At 38.9% G+C, this 23,547-nt stretch overlaps 1 protein-coding gene across 1 annotated transcript; it reads right to left on the bottom strand.

Moving 5' to 3' along the window:
- Positions 1-3,580: 3,580 nt before the first annotated feature.
- GDF6 (growth differentiation factor 6) lies at positions 3,581-18,797 on the bottom strand. Its single transcript, XM_075582684.1, has 2 exons — positions 18,390-18,797; positions 3,581-6,507 (listed from the first exon to the last, which is right to left on the bottom strand). The coding sequence occupies exons 1-2, from the start codon at positions 18,700-18,702 to the stop codon at positions 5,633-5,635; spliced, it is 1,188 nt and encodes a 395-aa protein (XP_075438799.1). The 5' UTR covers positions 18,703-18,797; the 3' UTR covers positions 3,581-5,632.
- Positions 18,798-23,547: the final 4,750 nt, after the last annotated feature.

The following is a 23,547-nucleotide window of genomic DNA, read 5'->3' as shown; positions in this document are numbered from 1 at the left end:
TTACTATAAACCCCACCTCGCACTACACACGAGGGAGATATATATACACACCTGTCATTTATTTTTTATTGATACACCGGGTTGAACTGTATCTTTTTTTTATTGATACACAGGGTTGCACTATAATTTTTTTTATTGATACACAGGGTTGCTCTATATATTTTTGTTATTGATACACATGGTTTCATTGTATTTTTTTATTGATACATAGGGTTGCACTATATATTTTTTATTAATACACAAGGTTGCACAGTATTTTTTTTTTTCATTGATACACAGGGTTGCACTATATTGTTCTTTGCTGTTCTCATTGCATATATCCTCGGAGGAAACGTGTGCTCTGGATTTCGCTTCTCCCTATACCTGTCAAGACTTGGAAAAAGTGTTGTTTTTGTGGAACTGCACTGTCCCCAAGGATTGTATTTTTTACTATTTATCACCTTTTTCACATAGGTTTATATTAACTTGCACTAATGAAGGGGTGTGTTGCACTTGAACTCCCTGGGGTTTTATTTTTGGACACAGGTAAAAGGTTTTACTGTAGTACATACCATGTACATATGTGCACCGTGCACCATGCACCTCCCATTTCATTACAAAAATATACTTGACTAAAGACATTCCTGACACTTAAGACACATTGAGAAAAAAAGGCTAGTACACAAACGCACACCAGAGCAATATAAATTGTGATTTCCTTACGTCAATTTTGCACCCCCAAAAAAGTAAGAACTACATAGACATTCTGGTGCAATTTTATTTGCCCCAGAATTACACCTAATTTCTTTATACATAGGAAGGTATGCATAATGGCAAATGTGGAGACATTACAGGACACATTTAATTGCACTGGATGGATCAAAGAAACAATCCCATTGATTTAAATTGTATTTCTTTCTTTTATACAAATGGTGCGTATATTATGCTCCAGAATTGCACCACTTTTGCTTTGATGAATATGCCCCATTGCCCCTGTGTATGAAAGGGGTCTAATAACAAAAGTATATCTACTGAAAAACTGGGGCAAAACCAGTAAAAAAAAAAACCCCGATTAATCAAAGGAGTAAAATCCCATTGCTTTCTATGGATTTCCTATCTTGTGATAAATCTAGTGCAGTTAGTTGCACTGCATTTGCCCCCATTTTGAAGCCAAGAGACTTCACTAAATGGACCATATAAGGTGGTGGGGGCATATGTATCTCTGAATAGTGGGACCATTCTGGGGCAAAATAAAATGGCACAAGATGTATTAAAGAAACAAATCCCTTTGATTTCAATGGGACTTTTTCTGTGATACATACAGTGCAGTTATTTTGCCCCAGAATTCCTATACTTTTGTTGTGTTACTTTTGTCATGCCCCAGAATGGGATATTTGCCCACTCTAGAAAATATGACTCTGTGTTTTTCCTCCAGTTTTGCAAGCAAGACACTGTGGGGCCTGCGTACTAAACATAGCAAATTACTTTTGAGCACAAAATTGGCGCATTGCAGTGGCGTTTGTGTGCGCCTATGTACAAACTTCAAATGTGTCTGTCTCTGCCAGCATTGATTTTGCTGCACAGAAATAGACTGCGCTTGATGTACAGATGTAAATTGTATGAACTTAAAAAATAATATTTCAGCCTGACAAAATATTCAACAGTGCTTTAAAAACGTCCACCAAGTTCAACTTCGTGGAAATCCTAAAATTACTTTTAATAGTGTTATCTCAGAATTTTTAGTTGCAATGTACAAACCCAGACATTCATTTGACACAGCCAGATATTTTATTATATGGGTAAAAAAATGTATTATTTTCACAGTAATGACTACTATAAATATTATTATATCAATAATTGATATTTACAAAGACTAGTTATAAATAGATACAAATGCACATCATCATGTTAATTGAAGTTGTATCAATCCGGTATTCAACACGAGGGAAGCATAAAAAATAATTTCAAACAAATAATGCAGCGCATGTATCAAAGAAAATAATCCCATCGAAATCAGTAGGATTTTCGCAAAGTCTGCGCAAACGAATTGCACCACATTTTGATGAATATGGCTGTTTTGGCACTGGTGTTTCTCTCCTTTTGCAGCCAGAAGACTTAACTAAATGAACACACCCACCTCTCCCCCACTTGGCCTATTCCAGTTGCAAATACGAGGAAAACTGGTCACACTATTGAGCCAGATCTATCCGTTACTATCACTTAGGGACATATTTATCCAAGTCTATAAGCCGCACAACTGGAACCAAACGGGTGCGCCAATACTGCAGAAGAAAATCCAATTGAATTCAGCGACAATGCGTTCCCTTGATAAATGTGGTGGATTTATTTTGCCCCAGTTTTGCACCCAGGAGACTTTGATAAATGGGCCCTTTGATTCCCTTTCTTTGCTTAATCTGGTTCTGAATCTTGCTCACATTTGGTTGTCTCGTGTTAATATAGTCTCCCGGTTTCAAAAATGAGCAGCATTGAACACATTTATCCAGGCAAGCATTCCATTAGAAAGCAATAGAGATTTTTCTTTGTGAATTCTGGTGCTATTTGTCCCAGTTTTTAAACCTGTGGATTTTGATACATAACCCCTATTTTGTCTGAGTCTTCCATCCAAGATTTTGATAACTAAACCACCACCCAACCTCTCCCCAAATGCTATTTTCTCACACTAAAATGTCAGCCAACAAACAATTGATGTATCAAAGTAGATAAAATATGTATATTATTCATCTAATTGTACTAACTCAGTTAAACTCAATCTGATTAGTCAATGGAAATTCCACACTAGCAATAATAAGATTATTTGTGACATATGCACCAATGTTTCATGTAAATTATATACACGTCTTGATTGTCCAAATTGCACCTGTTTGGATAATGCTTGATTAATCTTACTGATAGTGAAGCAGTTTACATTTTGCTTGGCTCTTAAAACCAGCTCCACATTTGTTTCTATTGATTTTTTTATTTATTATTATTTGACTATATTTTTTACATAAGTTTTGCCCCAGTTTTGCAGTTTTCAGACATTGCCCCCTAGTGGCCACAAAATGTACAGAGATTCCACCATGGAACAAAATTGCGTTTTGTTTTTCATTTGCTCCACATTATGCTTTCAAATAGACAATGTATGCAAGAACACCGGAACAGATTTAATGGAATAGATAACAAATCCTGTTTTGTTTAGAGATCCTGTAAAAGGACATTTCGTAGGACTCATTGCAGTGGTCAGATCTGAACTGTAGTCCGAACGTTTCAGAAAATCACAATAGCAGCACTTTTTAAAACTCCCCACAAAAATATTTGGCACCAATAATTCACTCAAAAAAAGAAAGCAACTTCAAAATATACTGTCCATAAATTACTGTGTATATGAAATCCTCCTTTGTGTGCCAATTGGCGTGATATTTGTTTCATAACTGTATTAAAATGAAATTAATTTATGCAAAAAAAATAGTTTTGATTAAATGGTAAAAGAAACCTTAGATTGACTATAATTAAAATGAAGTAAGATTATTTCATAATGTATCTATTACATCTGCTTCTAATACACGTAATGTGAGTAATATCATCAGACAAAAAAAAGGAATGTTTTTTAAGGAAGTTTAATAATATTGTAATAGTTCGAGCATCATCCTGCAAAGTGTTTTGTAAAAATGGTTTGAATATTAAATTACCTCAGAAACCTTTAGAGTTGTAAATACTTGCATTATATTGAGGTAGACAGTCACACTGGAATCCATTCTTAGCACAGGGAATCTCGTAATAATATTTAATGAAATATAACACTAAGTAGTGAAACACTTGATTAATGCTTAACCCTGTACAACTCAAATATAAACTTTTAAAAAAATATTACAAATGATAACATTTTGAGTGCATATTATGTTTTGTACAATAATGGAAATGCAGTTGTTCACTTCCAATTTGCCCTAAGAGTCCTTTTTAAATAAACACATATTTACAACCATATCATGAACAACAGTGCATCAAAAGCAAATGTGCATTTTAAATTATTGCTCTTGGCCATTTATGCCATAAGTATTTAATATTATTAGCATTTTCACCAGTTTAGAACTTTGTGAAACCAGGTGTGAGTCATTCAATTTACATGAGAGAGACACAGCAAATGTGTAATTCAATGTTATGCATGCTCAGAAGTGCACTTATTTAGGGTGTAAAGACATTTTCATGTGAATTCTAGGAAGCAATACTATTACATGTGGCTTTATATGACATTTGCATATAATACTGGTGCAGAATGTCAGAAGTCTCACTTCTGGTATCTTAAACAGCAAAAAAAAAAAATGATTGAACATTATTATTGGGGAGAGTGAAATACTGATTTCAATTTGCCACAAATTGTGCCTTCTGAAGATTTTCATAGTGATCTTGAAGTATACCTAACTGGTAATTACAACCCTGCACAAATCTTTTTTTCTTTTGGCCCTTGGCTCTTTCTGGATGACAGTTTTGCTGGAATTTCAGAGAGAAGAAAAGACATAAGGCATTTTTACTACCATATGAACAGTTATTCTTTACTAATAAACACTGTGCTCTCTCTAACATTCTCTATATTCTACTCCCCTCTGTTTCTTCAGCTTGTCCTCTTTCTTTCACCCTTTCTTTTCTTTCCTCTCCCCTCCTTTCTTTCTCCTGTCAGCTGTTTCTTATTATGCCTACTAAATTGCCTTCGACTTTAAAGCAATGTAGATCATCAGATAACTGTATGTGAAGAAGAAAAGCAGTTAGAATAAAAAAAAAAACTAATCTTTATTGGGGGGGTTTTGCCTTCTCTGCTTGCTGGCTGCCTTCATTACTCTCCGCATGCCAGCCCATGAAAGGGACAGACTATTGCTTTCCTGTAATCTTAAATGGACTCAGTTTGAACAGGTGCCTGTCACTGCATCTTGTGTACACTCCAAAAATCAACAGAGAAACCAGCAACATAATCCCTTTCTTTCCAGACGTGACTCCCACTACTCGATCTGGATGGCTCTGGTTCCATCAGATTTGAAGAAGAAGGGGGGAGATTTTGCAAAGTGCCACCATCAGACTTCCTCCCCTCCTTCCCCTCGCGCCCAATACATCGATCAGTTCTGGAACTTGAGTCTCTTCTTGTAAAGATCTAGATCTGAACTCTGATCAGGTAGATGGTAGTTTCTGCACTTGGCAGCTTTCTCTTTCGAAGATCTAGCCGTTAACAGCAGCCATGGCATGTGCAGTATGTGATCCAATTCCCTTTGGGATGTTGGTTAAAATGCCACACTCCTTTGAGTTGATCTATAAGGAAACGTGACCTAAGGTGAAGGATGTTTTCTATTACTCACTCCTATAGTTTATAGACCATTTTGCAGACATGTTCGGGGAATATGTAGAATTGCTTCGTGTGTAAAGTGTCTTGAGAACTGTGAAAACCACAGTCCACACAATGCCACATGTGAGCACTGAGCAGTGCCCATTACTGCGGGGAATTAAAGATCATGGAAGATTTGGGGGCGCACAAGACATGGACCTTATTCCCATCGTTGGGTGAAGTTTCCACAACTTCAGACTGGACGATCCCACTCTTGTACTTCAGTTCATTTCTAGCTCCAGAAACGCCATGCTTTCTGAAAGGGATAATATTTTAAATCGGCTGCTACCTGCACCCACAAGACTCAACAACCATGTCTTCATACTGTTTGTAGACCACATTATTACCTGCATCAATATACAAAATACTGATTGGAGTCAATTTGGTAGGTACACAACAGCTTGGAGGAGTAGAGCCTGGGTCCATAGAGTTCATTAACGTTTGGATAATGGCATGGTTGGTCGGCTCTAAATGGGATCTCAAGGGGAAATCACACACCCCTTCACAGTGGTAGGCTTCGTATTCCAATGGGGCTATAATCCAATCATCCCATCCCAGCTCCTTAAAGTTCACGTGCAGTGGTTTTTTGCTGCACCTTAACCTGGACTTCCTTCCATGCCTTTTACCATGGCGATTGTTGAAGGTTGTCCTTCTCCTCCGCCTGGTTTTAAATTGGAACCTAGTCTCCTTTTCCACACCCTTGGATGAATGAACCTGCTCTTTCAGCTCGTTGTAGAGGTTCTTTCTTCTAGACTTGGTGAAAGCCACCAAGAGAGCCTTCTCCTGCTGGGATCTCGGTTTCCTGGCCAAACCTAGTCTTTTCAGATTCACTTCCATGCCTGATGCGGCAGAGGTGGCTCTGAGCTCCAAACAGATATGTTTTCTGGCTTTGGTAAGGCTATGGAGACTTTTCAAGATATCAAACACTTCCCAGCCTGAAGTGAGAGTGTCCCGCAGGTCCAGGGTCCTGGAATCCAGCAGCGCCTGGGATGTGCAGGATGATAACTGCAGGTGGTACAAACCCGAAGGGGCTTTGGCCAGCTCAGTGGGAGCTTTTCGAAATATCCTTAGCTCAGCTCCCACCAGCTCTTCTTTGTCTGACAGAGTCGATACATCAAACAAATACTTCTGTCTCTTAAAAGGAGAGTGCGATAGATCGTCTGCAAGATAAAAAATAATTACAGTCAATTTCACTTAAGGGGATCTGGGAAATGCACTGTTTACCTACAAGGAAGTATCAACCCAGGTACATCTGTTCCCTTCATCTTCTAATTTGGATGGGTAACAACTCTGTATCTTCATATTCTTAAAAATTTAATGCAGCTATTAGAAATACACTTGGGGAACTGTGAATTAAGGCAAAGGGAGCAGTTCTTCGGTAAAATAGCTAAAATATGGTGCATATGTATCAACGAGAAAAGTCCTTTTGAAATACAGTAGGACGTTTTTCTAGCAAACATATTTTTTTTGCCCCATAGATCTCAAGAAAATACAAGCATGGGGTGTATTATTTCCTTCTATTGCCAGCACTGTCAACATTTGGGAACAGTCTATAGTGTCATTCCTTTTGTGTTATGAAATATTCAGTGCTTATAAAAAGGAACACCTCTTTTCAGATATCTGTGGACAGAGTGCAGAGCAGACTGAAAATGTAATGTAAGCACGAAACGCACACATAGCTCCCAGGAGCTCCTGCTAGTTAAATGTTTACAGCCACTGAATTGCTATAGAAATGGACTTATTATGGACAATGAATGTATTTGGAGAATCCACATATGGGGGCACATCCATTTCCTATTTATAACAGACATAAATCGAAGTGTCATATAGATACCGTATACACCAGGGGTGGCCAACTCCAGTCCTCAAGTACAACCAACAGGTCAGGTTTTCAGGATACCTGTGCTTCAGCACAGGTGGCTCAGTCTCCGACTGAAGACTGAAGCAGGGATATCCTGAAATCCTGACCTGTTGGTAGCTCTTGAGGACTGAAGTGGGCAACCCCTGGTGTACACGCCATACACAATGAAATACTTTCGCACTGATCTTTACTTTTATACAGCACATAAACCAAGTTTCATAGATGACTGAGCTAAATCTTATTAACTGTTCTTTCTTAACCCTTTAAATGCCAGGACTGTGTTGCAGCCCCATTGTATGGGTCTATGGATGAATGTGAGCGTAAATATGATTCCTCTAATTAAATAAATATTACATACATTACATTCCTTTTTTCCCCACCCTGTTTCATTTGAATTAGAATCTCCCTGCACTGTTGTAGTAAATAATGTCAACATCCGATTTTAGTATTTATTCACTTATTTGCTTATAGGTTAGGGGGGATTAAGTTGTGTTTACCAAACGTTTGATTAAACATTAACTGTGATCTTTAATGATGTAATCAAACGCGTCTTCTCAGACACGTTTTTTTTTTTATCACAAATAATTTAGAAAATACTGTCACTTATACCAAATACAAAATATACACAATAAATCATGCACACATGGACAGAAATAAGTCAATTCTGTGAGAAACAAAAATGGCCCCAGATGAACCAAAGAAACTATTTCACTGAGGCAAATTGATTTTTTTTCTTGGAAGCCAAGTATAAATTTAATATAATAATCCTTCCTGAAAAACAGTGGCGTTAGTAATACAAGACAAAGAAAAAAACTACAGATTAGTACAAGAATACATCACATTCAAACGAATAGTATATAATTTTTTTGTCAAGGTGCGTTTGGGGGAGGAGGGGGGTGAACACTTTTATATAAAAAAAAATATATAGTTGTAAAATGTTATATCTGGAGCTCTATATACCAAGGTATCCAGGCTGCAAACCTGAGCAACACTAATGCAAAACACCGTCAAAGATGCCAAAAAATAAAAAAGTAACGCGGAAAAAAAAGTGTTTTTATTGTTATTATTATATTTTTTGCACTGTTTTTTTACCTAGTTTTTCTACTATGGAACTGGGAAAAATAGACTCCAGGAGCCCACAATTATCTTGCTAGCCCACTCTCGTAGTGGGGGTATTTATTGAAATATCTTGATTGCAAAACTGTAACAAAACGGACGCAGAAAATAGCTCCACGTTTCTCAAAGAAAAAAGTCAACGGTATACATGTTTTTTTTGCTTATGTGTTCAGTCTGGAGGCTTCAGTCAATAAATATCTCTAAGTGTATTACATATTGTAACCGTTCCTTTCAGTCCCCAAACCGCAAGCTGCAGTTTCCTTGTATTACTAAACAATGATAATTAGAATGCTTCAAACACAAGGGAATGAAACTATGCGAAACGCATGTATCTTGCATTATTTCGAACCCGTCTAATTTTAATCAAGTACAGTATGTATGTGTCTCCTCTGTATAAAACTAATAGCAGACGGGACATATATAGCAAATGTAACCGATTATCTGCATGCTTTTTTGAAAATACAGATACCAACAACAATTACATCAAGGAGTGAAATTATATCATTGTTGTTTTTTTTAAACAGCTTTCATTTGCCAAGTCAAGAAAGAAGTGTTCTATATTCAACATTTCTATATGTTTCTCCGAAAGTGATATTGTTTAAGGTAGATTTCCACCACGCACCTGTTTCACAAGATTGGGTGAGTTTATATGCATGCCCGTTTAACAATTGTTATCATCATTGTTATCATCATTATCTGGCTATACTTTTCTGCAATATATTTCAGGCTGCAAATTGTTTGTTTTATTTTTTTCTTCTTCAGCTTTCCGATGGGACCATAGTGACAGTTACATTGCCAATTTTCAGGTGCCAAATGTCACCGTATTTTCTGGCCAAGCACTGGAACTGTTATGCAATTTGTGTGTCCTTCAGGAACTGAACATTAGGAGTATTTAGCAGCCTCCATCTCCCTGACACTCTGAAGCCCCTCACTAAATGAAGCCTCCCCCCTCACACACACCCTCCCCCAGACAATGATTGTAGTCATGCATGAGATTTGAACATCCAGTAATGGGCAACTTTCCTTCCACGTTTTCAGTGCTATCATATCATGAGAAAATCTAAGAAATAATGTCAGATTCCAAAAAGCATTTAGCAATCTCCTGTTTTCTATCAGATGAGGGTGATGTTTTGTGGAAAGACCTTTCCTTGTCAGTCACTTCCTATAAAACACCCCATACCCCTTTCTCACAGCTCATAGAGTAATCAACTCTCATAACATGTTTTGTCCTGTCCCCTTTGGCCTATTTGCGAGGAAATATTTAATGAACAGTATTGACTGGAATCCCAAGGAAGTGTGGAGACTATAGTAAAAATGTGCATTGTACATCATGTATGTACCTGACAGTGAAGGAAAGATCAAATACTGCATACTTATGGCACAAATAAACTGTTAATCCATCCATACCAAGAAATACCAACTACCTTATGACTAAAGGGACTGAAAAAAAAAACAATATACTCTATAAAATCCCTCCTCCAAAGAAAACCTATATTTCCCAATATAATGGTTTAATCTTTTGCTATAACGATGTTGTTAATGACTGTGTACTCATAACTTAATGTTGTTGTTGATTGCATTTGCATGATGCATTTGCATTGTTATAGGTTATGCACACATACAATATAAAATACAGGGAAATTAGAATAATGTAGGGATAATAGAAGCAGATACAGGGATAATATAAGGATAATAGCAGCAGATATATGGATAATAGTAGCAGATACAGGGATAATATAAGGATAATAGCAGCAGATATATGGATAATTGAAGTACATACAAAGGTATGCAGACATATGGCAACAGTATATCGTTATAGACAAAGTAGAAGAAAATGCAATGAGTCTGTGATTTGTGTATATCTACATCATGAAGATATGCATTTAGAGAAAGTCATGAATTCACGGGTTTCGGACGCCAATGCAAAAATACCGATTTATCAAACTTAAAACTCCCATAGGAAACATTTTTCTTGATAAATTTGATGCAGATTTTATGCCCCAATTTTGCAGCCAGGGGACTTTAATAGATGTTAATCTCGACTAGAAGTTAATCTCAGTCCACATAACAACAGGACATTGCATTATATTTAGAACATATTTAGATACAACCTCCATCCAACAGGTGGTATCAGTACAGTAGTCATTATGTAATGTAAGTGACAGGAGTCCCCTGTGTATAAAACAAGCCGCTTTCAAAGGCAAGCAGGTGTACAGTAAGTATTCAGTCTCTTAACTCCATGTGTTCAGATGAATACATAATCAGAAACGCTATTGACATACTTAGAAGACAAATACTCGCAGAAGAAAAAAAACAAAGAGATGAGACAAAACAAACCCATTCTGTTAGAAAAGCCCTGGCTTGTAATCTTTCTTTACATTTCGTTTTTTTGTTTTTTTTTTTGTACTCAGAGAGCACACACAGGCAGACACAGAAAGGGAATTCTTGCATTGTGCTATATTTCTGTTTGACTGATACCGTTACCCAGATCTGCACGGGTCTGCATGTTTACCAGCATTGTTTTCATGTAAAGTCTGCCTGAGTATGTGATTTTGATGCACATTGAATAAAGGGTCCCTTTCATTCTGTGTTAATTCGTCAGATATTTCACTAACGGTTTCTTTAGCTCGCAAAACGCCTAATTTTACTGGTTCTTTAATGTGTTGTTGATTAACTGGAATGCTGGTTCCAAACAGATTGTAGAAAAAAAATGTGATTTTTGTTCAATTGTGCTACTTTTTGTATTTACTGACTCAGATAACAATTACACTAAATTTAGAGCAGGGGTGTCTGTTTCAAATCCTGGTGTCAGCTCCTTGTGACCTTGGGTAAATCACTTTATCTCCCTGTGCCTCAGGCATAAAAAAATAGATTGTAAGCTCTTCTGGGCAGGGAAACCATGTGCCTGTAAAATGATATGTAAAGAGCTGGCTGAGTACACTGCCAGCCCTATACAAAAAGGAAAAAAAAAACTATTATTGTGATTTTAATATTATTTACGAGTCTCACAGGCAGCAAATTAAAATGAGTCATGACTGCCTATTTTCAGGAATTTTAAGGATTAAGAAGCATCGGATTCTTGGTGGGTGACAGACAAATAAAACGTAAGACCTATCATTTATTACAGAACTACATTTTATAACCCGGGACTAAAAAAAAAAAGAAAAAAAAGTAAAAGAAGTCCCAAGATAATATACACATTAAGACATTTGGGCCATTCTTATTCTTGAACATATTGAATACAGGGACGGTGGAAAAGAAACATTCTCAATTGGTTCCCTGAAGACCCCACTGGTGCAGTATATAGAATAAACCCCCTTGGTGAATATGACCCTAATTATTTACAACACGGTTTAAACAGTGCTAATAAGAAACAAGTAGTGTTTTAAACGCAGGTAGATTTGATTCCTTATAGTACACACTGTTATGGATGTCCCTCACTTAGTGGGGGCTATGTTGCTTTGTTATCTCTGGAGATTCATATAATTGCTTGGAGAGAACTAGCTATTTTTAAACCCCGTATTAAAAATCATGTGATTTCCCAGTTATCATCCACTTGTAGACCATGAAAATTGACTAAACTGTGAGGTCGATAAAGCCGAGGCTACAAAAGTTTCTTTTTTTTTTTCATAGCAGATCAGGGACTGACTGGGCTTTATGCCAACTCATCAGTGTTCAAATCTTAACTTAAATTATACCAAAACCGCACTTTCAGGAATCATTTGCCAGTAAAGGAAGCTGTTTCAAACCACATGTAAAGAGCTATACCAGAGGAAAAAAAAAACTTGTGTTTAAAGACCTTGTGAACCATTCATTTCATGCAAGCACTAGACTAAGAAAATACACCGAGGTTGTTCACATGAAGGTTTTTGCCTCAGGAATATTATCCGCTAACATTTCGTTCCAAACTAGATGCTGAAATGTAAAGTAAGTAGCTTAGTCAAACAAAACAATCTATATCTACAGTGACTTTCAGAAAGGCTTCTGTTACAGAGATCCAGAGCAGATGACAAGCTCCCATCAGTGATACTACGTTTAATCACTGTGATATATATATATATATATATATATATATATATATATATATATATATATATATATATATATATATATATATAAAACGAGCTTTGAGCACAGTGAGCAGAGCATACTATTATGTAATGTCATTTCAAAATTATATACTTGTTTTTAAAAATACCACCATAGTCATTCCACGTGGATTTCACATAGGTACATCGTTCGTATTACATTTGGGTTCAGTCTCAGCCATCTCCCTACAGTATCTCCCTTTTTAATCCTCTGGACAAAACGTCCAGCAGATGAGACGAGCACTACAACACCAGCCCTCTCTGCTTGTAAACCTTATAACTTCTCCCTCACTTATTATTTTTCCACAACCTCAAAGCAAATAAGGACAATACCATTGTCAGTAGACCCCCATAATAAATATCCACCAGATACATGAGGTATGAGCATTCATTGATCCGTTTACCGCATTCCTATAACCTTGTAAACACATAAGTAGTTGGAAAGAAGCAAACATCTTTTTTTCTTACTAGTGGGCCAAATAAATCTAGAAGTAATTAATGGCTAATGATCGAAACGTCCTACACTGCATGAAGAATACATGTTGGCAATAAAAGCATCAGTAAATCAGCAGGATTTATTTGTTTCCTAAACCTTAAAAAATCCGTTGCCGTGAAGAAACAAAACTCATTTTTTTCCCCCAAGGGGTAATTATTTTGAAAATTATATTGCATTGCCATGATATTTGTGTCAGTATAATTGCAAAATCGCAGCAAAGCGTGGTTATCGTTTTGTAAAATTTGCAAATATGTATTATAAACGGCTGTCCTTTTCACGTCTTTATGTTATATATATATATGGGAATATATATATATATGGGAATATAACACTCTATTCGTAAAACTGCAAATACCATTCCTGGCTCCGAAGTTTCAGGCTTAAACTATATTCTTTTAAGATATATTTTACATATTTACCCGTGGATGAAGCACCTTGTCTACAAACGGTATTGAAATTATTGTAAATATTAATATCCCAAATAATAAAAAAAATAATCTAAAAAGAAACAGATAAGATGCATATATTTTTTATACTTAAAAGAAAATAATCAGTGCATATATAGAACGTGAATCTGGAGCTTGTAGAAAATGAAAATGGCAAAACCTTCCCATACTCTTAAAAAATAATAATATAATTTACAGGGAAAGTAATCGTTCCTTGCAATGTTCATGAATATACAGTATATGGGGATAGCAAATTGAATGTATCTTAGTCACAAATTGCTGCTGCTTCGTCTTACCAAGTACAGATTAAACAGGTTGGAAACCCCCTGCTTCCTCACTTTGGCCGTCTGTTCTGCATTAGTGTTTTTATAAGGGCTCAAACAAATCGAATACAAGGTCACCAAATAATTAACAGTAGAGAATTCCCTCCCTGCCCATTAAAATACTTCCCTGCTTATATTTCATTTTCCCTTTGCCAACGACAACATTTCTCGGGCAAGCGAATTGCACTACACTGAAACATAGTCTAACAACTAAACCCCTCCACCCCCCCCCCCCCAAAAGAACTCTCCGTTTTATATAAAACTGGTTTAGAAGATGTACTGCTTGCAAAAATACTATTTTTCTTCCTGCAACACTATGGGTTTTTTTTCTTTTTTCTTTATCAAAATCTCAACGCTGCAAAACTGGTAACCAAATACTTGCTCATACTTATCACCATTTTTGTTGATACATTTGGACCAGCTTTTCTGCGCCAGTTTTGAAGCCACAGATTCGCAATTCGTTGTGACTTGCACAATAAATAACCCGTTTTTTTCCCCGATGCAGCTAGAAGGTCCTCGCCAATTAAACTCCAATATGGAAATATTAAATATGATAACACATAGTCCGACATTGTAAGGTTAATAAAGGTATTTTTTTCTTCTTCAAAATAGGAATATTGGAAATATTTCTGCAGGTACTTGGAAAAGGTGAGTATCACCCCACACTTGTAAGAAATCATTGACCTTACAAATTAGCTTCATCAATCAGCAACAAACAATTTTGTTTTGTATATTTGAGAATAAGAAATTTAACATTGTTAGTATTATTTGTAATGCTATTATTACAACGATTTTTGAATTGAGCCCACGCCTGGTAGGTTAAATACAATGTCCTGGTATAGAAAGAGAACCTCAGCCCATTTTATCTGTACAGAATACTTAATTTCATAGGAAGCAGGGAGTTTAACAGCTGTGATTTTATTTGTTGGAGAGAAGTGGACTCCTGTGTAAAACCAGAGCTGAGTTGTGGGAATAGTATATTAAGGCTGTCAGAAGGGGAGTCAGCTCCCCTCTTCTCTCCATGCTGAGCCCTTGCTTTGCTGTTCCTAATTGTCATGCTGCACTCTGGAGCTCCAATGCTGGGGGTCCCACTCCTGAGGCCAGCAAGCACCATCTGCGTTTTAATGAGTTACTTCATGTGCCAACAGTAATTTTCCTACAATAAACTAAGTCCTGTCTGATCTTGCGACCGTAACAAGAAAAAAAAAACTAATTTACAAAATATATATATATATTTTTAACTATTTTGATTATAATCTTTTAAATAGAAACAACACAGCGCTTTCCCCTATAAAGCTGCTCTAAAATGAGCTCATTAAAGCTAACGTGCAAACGAAACAACCAGGCACGAAAGTGAACGACTTAAATACCCCTCCTCCTCCTTTAATTCATTGAGTTGCTGACGGACTAGATTTGGGTGTGGAATGAACATCTGAGCTTATGTTTTTTGGCTTGGTGTCCGTTATGGGCTCCCACGAAATTGTTTTTTTTGTTTTACTCAGGGATGTCAAAAAAAAATGCAGTTTCTCTTAATTTTATTCAATTACACTATTTTTCAGATAATACCATTCATCTGCAACATGGAAGACATCAGAAAGGCAACCGGAAAGCAAGGTCCTGCCCTGGGGCTATTGAAAATGTAGAAAACCCAACTGTATCACAAGCAAAAGAGGGTATTTTACTTTGCTTAACTGGTTACAACTCATAACAATGATCACAAGATAGTGCGCTGGTTGCAGTAGAAATAGGCATCTTCTTGCTTAATGTGAATTGACCCATTCCCATCTACAACCTGGAATTTGTCTGGCAATCAAAAAGATGCACGGTTTTTAAAAAAATTCCGGAAAAACGAAACGTATCTAATTGAGTCGTTTTTGAAGGCTAATCTGTCTGCAAATGAATTGACAGCAACCTTTCTGAGAAGTTCTCATTCAGGAGAAAGGCAGCTCAAGCCCAGCAATTAACTGGGAGGTGGGCAGTAAAAAGCTAGCACTTCACAGGAGCGGAAGTTCTCTTGAAGTTTTTCGTGATGTGCCATTGGCTGGTCCCCTTCATTATGGAAGACTAGACAATATTTGATATGTTATGACATGAACACTCAATTAGATCACTGAGTTCAAATACTCCAATCAGTGGCTTGATGCTAAGCAACCCTCAGAAGGTCCAACACAAGGTCACAGCCTGTGACACATCAAATCAAAATCAATGGGGAAAAGTGAGGCTTTTCCTTAATCAAACCATGAGGACTCCTGTTCAAAAAACACTCCCCAGGACAAGAATCTGTCATGCAGCAAGATGAGCTCAATTTGTTAAATGAACTGTCTCTTTCTGAAAAAAAAAAAAATGTTATTTAGGATGGCTTTGCATGTGTGTGATAAAGCTTCCAGGTATTAATTTTAAAAGTCATTATTTCATGATTTTTTTTGTATTGTGTGTAATAAATCAGATCTTAACAATAAGCATTATGTAAGGTAGTGTGGGTATTGTGGATGGAAGTACCCTGGAGGAGAAAAACAAAAGTACACATATTTCTAGAGAGATATTGACCACACAATGATACTACCACAAGCTTCTAGATAAAGTCATACATATCTGATTATAAAGAAAGCCCAAATGAAACAACACAGAGCTGCCACTATCAGTTCTTCAATCAATACAAGTTTGGCACATGCTTGTTCTTATTTCAACATACTATTTCTTAAGGGTAAAAAGACAAACTGCGTAATAAAAATATTATTCACATGGTGATATGTGCAATTGTTGGAACAGGATGTTCAGGTAGGAAAAAGTGCTTTGATTTGAGGGCGAATCCTACACAGGGTAAGCTCTTTGCTTTTTTTTCCTGCAAGATAAAGGATGTCTCCCTACAGATCAAAAAAGAAGCCCTTTGGGCAAACAAGTCTCAACTGTGTTTTTTTATTGAAGCTGAGACTAAATAACCAGCTCATATAACTACAAAGAAACCATGTGGCTTTTCAAAGCTGAGTTTTGTCCTAAAATCAACATAAAATATAGTAAGTTAATTTGCTCTTCAGAGCTTTCAGCAGCTAATGAACCCCGCTGACACAGCTGAACTCTTCGCTTTCTGTACCCTATAGCTTCACACCGAGGCAGGTTGTACAGTGCAGGTCCCATTGTGGGGACAAACTTGGAGAGGGGGAGAGAGAGGAGGGGGAGAGGGTCAGTGAAAGAATTTACAACCCTCATTAAGAGTCTGTTAATTAGTCTGCCATTAATGACTTGCAAAAGGGGAGATGCAGTATCACATTTTTGTATCGCTAGAATCGAAACATAACCAACTTTCACTGGCCTTAGACAATGTATGTGGTAGGTTGCAAACAACCACTTAAACAGTGCCTACAGCATGCAGCACTTTGCAGGCAGTTCAATCACGGAGGGAGATAAGGAACCATTGGGATTATATAGAAAATAGCCTAGGGACATTGTAATGTTTGTTGACCATTGTTATATCCTTGTTCATCTTTTATGTTATTAAATGGAACACTACAAGAAATACAGACGGCCTCTGTATAAATCATGGAAACAGTACAGCTATTGCTTCAGGCTCCTAGTACAGTATCTATACAAGAGAAGCACGTATGCAGTTCAGAGACTATTATTTCCCACAGGAGTAAAAATATATTGGGGTGAAGCTAACTATTTATTTCAGGAAACCAAAAAAATATTCATTTTTCATTGTGGGATCTTTGAAATGTAGTTCAAGGGCGGCTTAATGGGGAACGAATTTACAAATGTAAATTTAATTGACAAAAGCTCCACTATGTTACAGAAGTTTTAGACAATACAATGTTTTATAGAGTCCCAGCAGAACTGCTTTCCAACCTAGCTGGTGTTATCCCAGGTAATCCTGATACATGCACTATCTGATAAGATACAGCTCGGTTAGCAAATGTTTGTCCTTATTCAGTTTGAACTCTATATTTGTTTTAAAGCTGGGCTAGATAAAATAAGGCTTCTTTCTTTGGGATAGGATAAAACAGGGATACAAAGCAAATTCTAATGTACCCTTTCCCCCCCTACAAACTCATTGTTTTTCTTTATCTGCTTTATATCACAGTGGCTGAAGTCAAAACCTAATAGTTTTCACATTAGGATCATTTTTAATCTTGTTTCAACACCAAGATTATACTGGCCAATAATTCTTAGCTGTAATTATGAAACGCCTCAGACTCACCTCACAAACAGTTATACATTTAGCTGGCAACAAGTCAGAAAAGGCTTTAAAGTTCTTAGCAGACGAAAACACAGAGACAGCAGCTGTGCAGAAGACTGAGAAACTAGCAATTACACCCCTGTAATAGTTACTCACTACTGTTACTTCACATCATCATATGAAATGATATATTGCATGTAAGCGCGTGTGTGTGTGTGTGTGTGTGTGTGTGTGTGTGTGTGTGTATGTATGTATGTATGTATGTATGTATGTATGTATGTATGTATGTATATATATATATATATATATATATATATATATATATATATATATATATATATATATATATATATATATATAAACTAGACATGTATAGACACAGGAGTGCAGGAACAATTCCTTGTGTGGGGGAGCTGTACATACAGAGTCAGTAACATACATATATTATCATCATGTTAAAATGAAGAAACCCATGGGGGCTGCAGCACCCCCACACCCCTAGTTCCAGTCCCAATGTATAGACCTGCTTGCTACTCACCCCGGCCCCTGTCTACATAGCTGGTGATAGTATTGGCAGACTTGGATGACTGAAAAAAGCTGGCATTGATCCCCTGTTTCTCAGCAGTGGAGAAAGTCCTGTAAATGGACAGCATGTACTCGTGGGGTACCACGGACACTACACGGGGTTGCTCCCTGCTGTCTGTGGGGGGCAACTCGTCCTCCCTGCGCTGCCTTCTCATGCCCCTGGACTGCAGGCTGGAGGGGATGGATGCCTGCTGAAAACAGGGTAAATCCCACAGAAAGCAGCAGAGCAGTAGGACGGCAGGGAGAGGGCTCTTGGGTGCATCCATAGCAAGAGTGCAGGGTGCCCGAGGTTTGTCAGAGCGAGGCGGGCAGTGCGGCTCCAGGAGGTACAGCAGGGACAGCCAGGTCCTTCTGCAGTGATTCTCGCTCAGGCTCTGGTGCAGCGGAGGGCGAGGAGCCCCTGAGCCAGGCACGGGCACGCCCCCTGGTGCACGCCCTGTGGCTGCAGGCTCGGCCGGGGACTGAGCTGCACTGTTACAGAGGTCAGCACTGGACGGGTGAGAGGGCGAGAGGACGGCACCCAGGCTGCAGAGGATCAGGGGTGGTAAAGAAAAGGAGGGCATTTATTACAGTCACCTGGCTGTGAAGACTAGTGCAGATAAGAGGGTTATTATGGGGTCTATGGGTCATGTATCAAAGGGAAAGTGGTGCAATTCTGGCAAACACAAAACATACTAGATGTATATTTAAAAAAAACCCTATTGATTTATCTTTGATAGATATTGTTTTGCCCCAGAATTACACTACTTTTGTATTGATACATATAGGCGTATGTATCAAAGTCTTCCTACAGCAAAACTGCAGATAAACTAGTGCAGAGAGAAAAATACATCTAATTGAAAGTAAAGTCATTTTTTTCCCTTTGAGAAATCTAGGACAATTCTTTTGCACTCGTTTTGCAGCCCTGATATTTTAGTGCATAACCCAGCATTGGGTTTAGTTATTAGGGTACCCTGGCTACACCATATATACAGTTCCAAAGGAAAAATCCTATTATATTATATGGGGCATTTTTTTCTGGTGTCATTTTTATGCTCCAAGTTTACCTCCATTTTGCAGCTGGGAAACTTTGATAATTAGACACCCACAGGTTTCAAAGACAATATTGGATTTTGCTTTCCAATAAAACTAGTGCACCTTGTATTTTCATAGTTTTATAGCTTGGTGAGTATTCATCTGTGAAGCAGATACAAAAGAAGTACACCAGGTTTGCCAAAGAAACATAGTTATTGCTTTCCATGTGACTCATCTGTTTCATAAATCTGGTGCTAGTGTCCATGTATTGCAGCAGAGAGACATTGGTAAATAGCTTTCCAGAGTATTTCAAGAGAAAACTGGGGCAAAAAGGGCACTTCCATCTTGTTTCAACATATCAATGTACTTTTCTCCAATTTTGTACCATGGTTTTTGAGGAGTTTCCATAGGAGGAGTTATGGATGAGTTTCATGGTTCTCAGATTATATTGGTTATATAAATTATTGAGTAGATTTTGAGGCCTATTCTACAAGCTGCGAAAAGTACATATCCATGCGGAAAGAGCCCTTTTCACTCCAATGTGCAGGTTGCCGTATTCAAAAATCCCTTATCGCATGTCCAAACCGTGTGAAAAAGGCTTGTTAGAAGCAATTTCATTTCGACTCTGCAAATCCGTAGGAAATGTGCAAAATGTCTCAATCTCACAATTTTTGCCCAATCGCTGGCATTTTAGTACCTCTGTTAAATTCAAAATGCAAAATAAGGCGGAAACTTAATCTAGCAAACTCAAGGCTGATGAGATTGCAGCAATTGATGCAAGATTAGCTGTTTTAGCTCTGTTGGGCAGGGACTTCCTTAATCAATAAATGTAATTGCCTGTTCTAACTTTTTCCTGTACTGTCTACCTAATTATGTACATTACTACAAACATTACTAGGCAATAATGTCTTGACTGGAGGAGTTGAAGGGCCAATGTGAAGCTGAGGGCCTTTAACACAGCCATTAGTGATCAATAATGCCCTTTTCTATGTGGATTATTAATATAATAGTTTAAATGTATGTTTTTTTGTATGATTTTCTAACAATAAACAAATATTCCTGCTCTGCAGAATTTACAATCTAAGTGATAGAATAAATTGCCCAAGGCCAAGAGGACCTCACACTGAGCCTGACCCCCCTGCTTCAAATGCAATGTACACTGAAGAGTGCTTTCCCTGTTATAATAAACCAAGTTGAAAAGTTCCTGGTGTCTGTACAATTATTTCATCATACTCCTTATATAAGCCGGCTCAGATCTGCTTTATCTACCCTGAGATAAAAACCTGTCCTGTTGATGCAACCACGTAAATTGCTTAGCACCTACACCTTTAAACAGGTCCCAAACCTGTTTAAAGTGACAGAGGCTGATAATACCCTGCTCCTTTTCATTGTACACCCTATCCCTCTTTCTGGGGGGAGGGATACGGTGGTGGTGGTGGGGGGGGGGAGAGATAGGGGTGATACACATGTATATGTGTATAATGTATATCTTTATTTATATAGTGTATTCAGCGCTGAGTATAGTGTACTCAGCGCTTCACAAAGACAATACAATAAGCGCAGCAAAGTCAGACAATAGGAAAGGAAAATAAATCCCTGCCCCGGAGAGCTTACAATCTAAGTGGTATGTTGGGAGACTTACAGAGACTGCAGGTGAGGGAATAAGTGCAGTAGATTGCAGTGCTGGGCCACAATTGTATGTAGGAGTGACTGAGTGTGGGACAGTAGCCGTGAATTCAGGCTATTGAGATGCTTCTTTTGTGATATGAGCTTTAAGGTTGGTCGATATTAAATGAGTTGGGTTAATACCACTAGCAGGGAAAGAGGTGGCAGGGAAGTGTGGGTCAGAGCAGATGTGCATATGGCTGGTTCCAGGATTAGGAGAGATATCCCCAGCAGTGAGTAGAGAGAGAGGGAGAGAGGGGGAGAGGAGGTGAATAGAGGATTTGTGGGGGGTGATTTTTATTTAGGGGTGTAAAAGTTGTTGGGAAAGAGATGTGTAATAGTGGTGCAGTGTATGGGCGCATGTATAGGTGGAGGGGAGGAGTGAAGAAGAAATGTGGCCAGGAGGGGAGTGGAGAAGTTGGTGAGAAGAGAAAAGTTTACAGAGGAGTGAGAAAATAGCAAATAGGCATGGCATAATGAGAGACAGTGAGAGAGGTAGGAGGAGAGAGTTCCCAGGTATTGGAGGATAAGAGTAGGAGTTGAAAGAGAAGGTGTATAAATCAGGCCTGGCAGGGCAGTGTAGCACTGAGGATTAAGCAGCAGTTTAGCAACTGAGACTATAGATGTGTACAAATTGTCAGAGCATTTAGAAAGTCAAGTTCTCACAGTTGCAGAGTTGTTGTTGAGGTGCAGGGTCCAGTTCTTCGTGTAGTTTTCACCTCCAAATGTGTGTATGTATATATAGCAGAACTGGTTTCCAACCTAGCTGGTGTTATCCCAGGTAATCCTGATACATTCACTATCTGATAAGATACAGCTCGGTTAGCAAATGTTTGTCCTTATTCAGTTTGATCTCTATTTTTGTTTTAAAGCTGGGCTAGATAAAATAAGGCTAGAATAAAATATTCTTTGGGATAGGATAAAACACGGATACAAAGCAAATTCTAATATACCCTTTCCCCCACTACAAATATATACTGTGTGTGTATATATGTATATAAATATATATGTATATCTATATATATAAGACTGAAAAAATGTTTAGATGTGTATTTGTACCCCCTGTGATTGGCCTGCGGGGTGGGCTGACGTCACGGTCACGCCTACACAGGGTGTGACAGTCACACCACCCTCGCCTCTTGGCGAAATCACTTAGTGTGAAGAAACGCGTAGGGAAGAGCGTTTTTTAGCTGCTGTCACACTGTGATTCACACCTATACTCTATCCATACTGCCCACTTCATTACGGACTGCCTTGGGAGTGCAGAGAGACTTCTCTGATCAGCCCCTGCATCGCGGGGTTACGAACTGCAGACCTCACATCCGAATTACACTAACATCATGGAGGACTTCCGGGTCACACTGTGGTGATCTTTTTTCCTGTATCCCCTGCTGGATCTCGGTTCGGAAGAGCTGAAACAACACAGACGGAGAGAGGGCGGACAATCCCAGGCACATCGTGGGCGGTTGGCGAATGAGTATACTCATTATATGCTTTTATTTATCCTGTGTTTGTGAGTTCGCATTGTTGGTTTTATTCATTTTTATTAAATTATATTTTTTCATGCTGCACTAGGATCGGGCGCTTTCTTTTCTTGTTGTTCAAATATATATGTATATCTATATATATAAGACTGAAAAAATGTTTAGATGTGTATTTGTACTCCCTGTGATTGGCCTGCGGGGTGGGCTGACGTCACGGTCACGCCTACACAGGGCGTGACAGTCACACCACCCTCGCCTCTTGGCCTCACTGTCCATTTGGTGACTGCCAGGATGGCACAGAGACCCCACAGTCAAAGCTTCCCCACTCCGCAACCTCCCTCACTGTCTCCCCCTTCCCCCCGTGCCGCCATCCTCATGCTCAAACCACCACCCCACTACACACACATTCGCATCCTCCCTCGCGCTCTCCCCCTTCCACCTGCTCCCTCACTCTCTCCCCCTTATCAACGCACCATCCTCCTGCTCACCGGCGCCGTCCTCCCGCACACCCCTGGGGGGAGAGTGTGCACCCACGGGGGGGGAGGGGGACGGAGCAGTGTTGGACGCTTTACTCTCTCTGCTCCCCCCGCCCCCAATCCAGTTGCTGGTGCAGTGTGGTGTCCCCCCTTCTGCCCCTGTCCCCGTGGCTGCCTGCCCAGGGCCGGAAGTGCTAGGGGGGGGAAAGAGTCTGCACCCGCCGGGGGGACGGGCCATCCTCCCGCTCACCGGTGCCGTCCTCCCGCACACCCCCGGGGGGAGAGTGTACGGCCGCGCGCGGGGGGGGGGGGGGGAAACGGAGCAGTGGTGGCTGCTTTTTTCTCTCCGCTCCCCCCGCACTCCCCCCCGCTCCCGATCCAGTTGTGGTGTGGTGTCCCCCCTTCTGCCCCTGTCCCCGTGGCTGCCTGCCCAGGGCCGGAGGTGCTAGGGGGGGGGGAAGAGTCTGCACCC

Source organism: Ascaphus truei, chromosome 2 (genome assembly GCF_040206685.1).
Source record: "Ascaphus truei isolate aAscTru1 chromosome 2, aAscTru1.hap1, whole genome shotgun sequence".
In the NCBI taxonomy this organism is placed as follows: Eukaryota; Metazoa; Chordata; class Amphibia; order Anura; family Ascaphidae; genus Ascaphus; species Ascaphus truei.
This window is presented reverse-complemented; position numbering and strand designations above follow the sequence as displayed.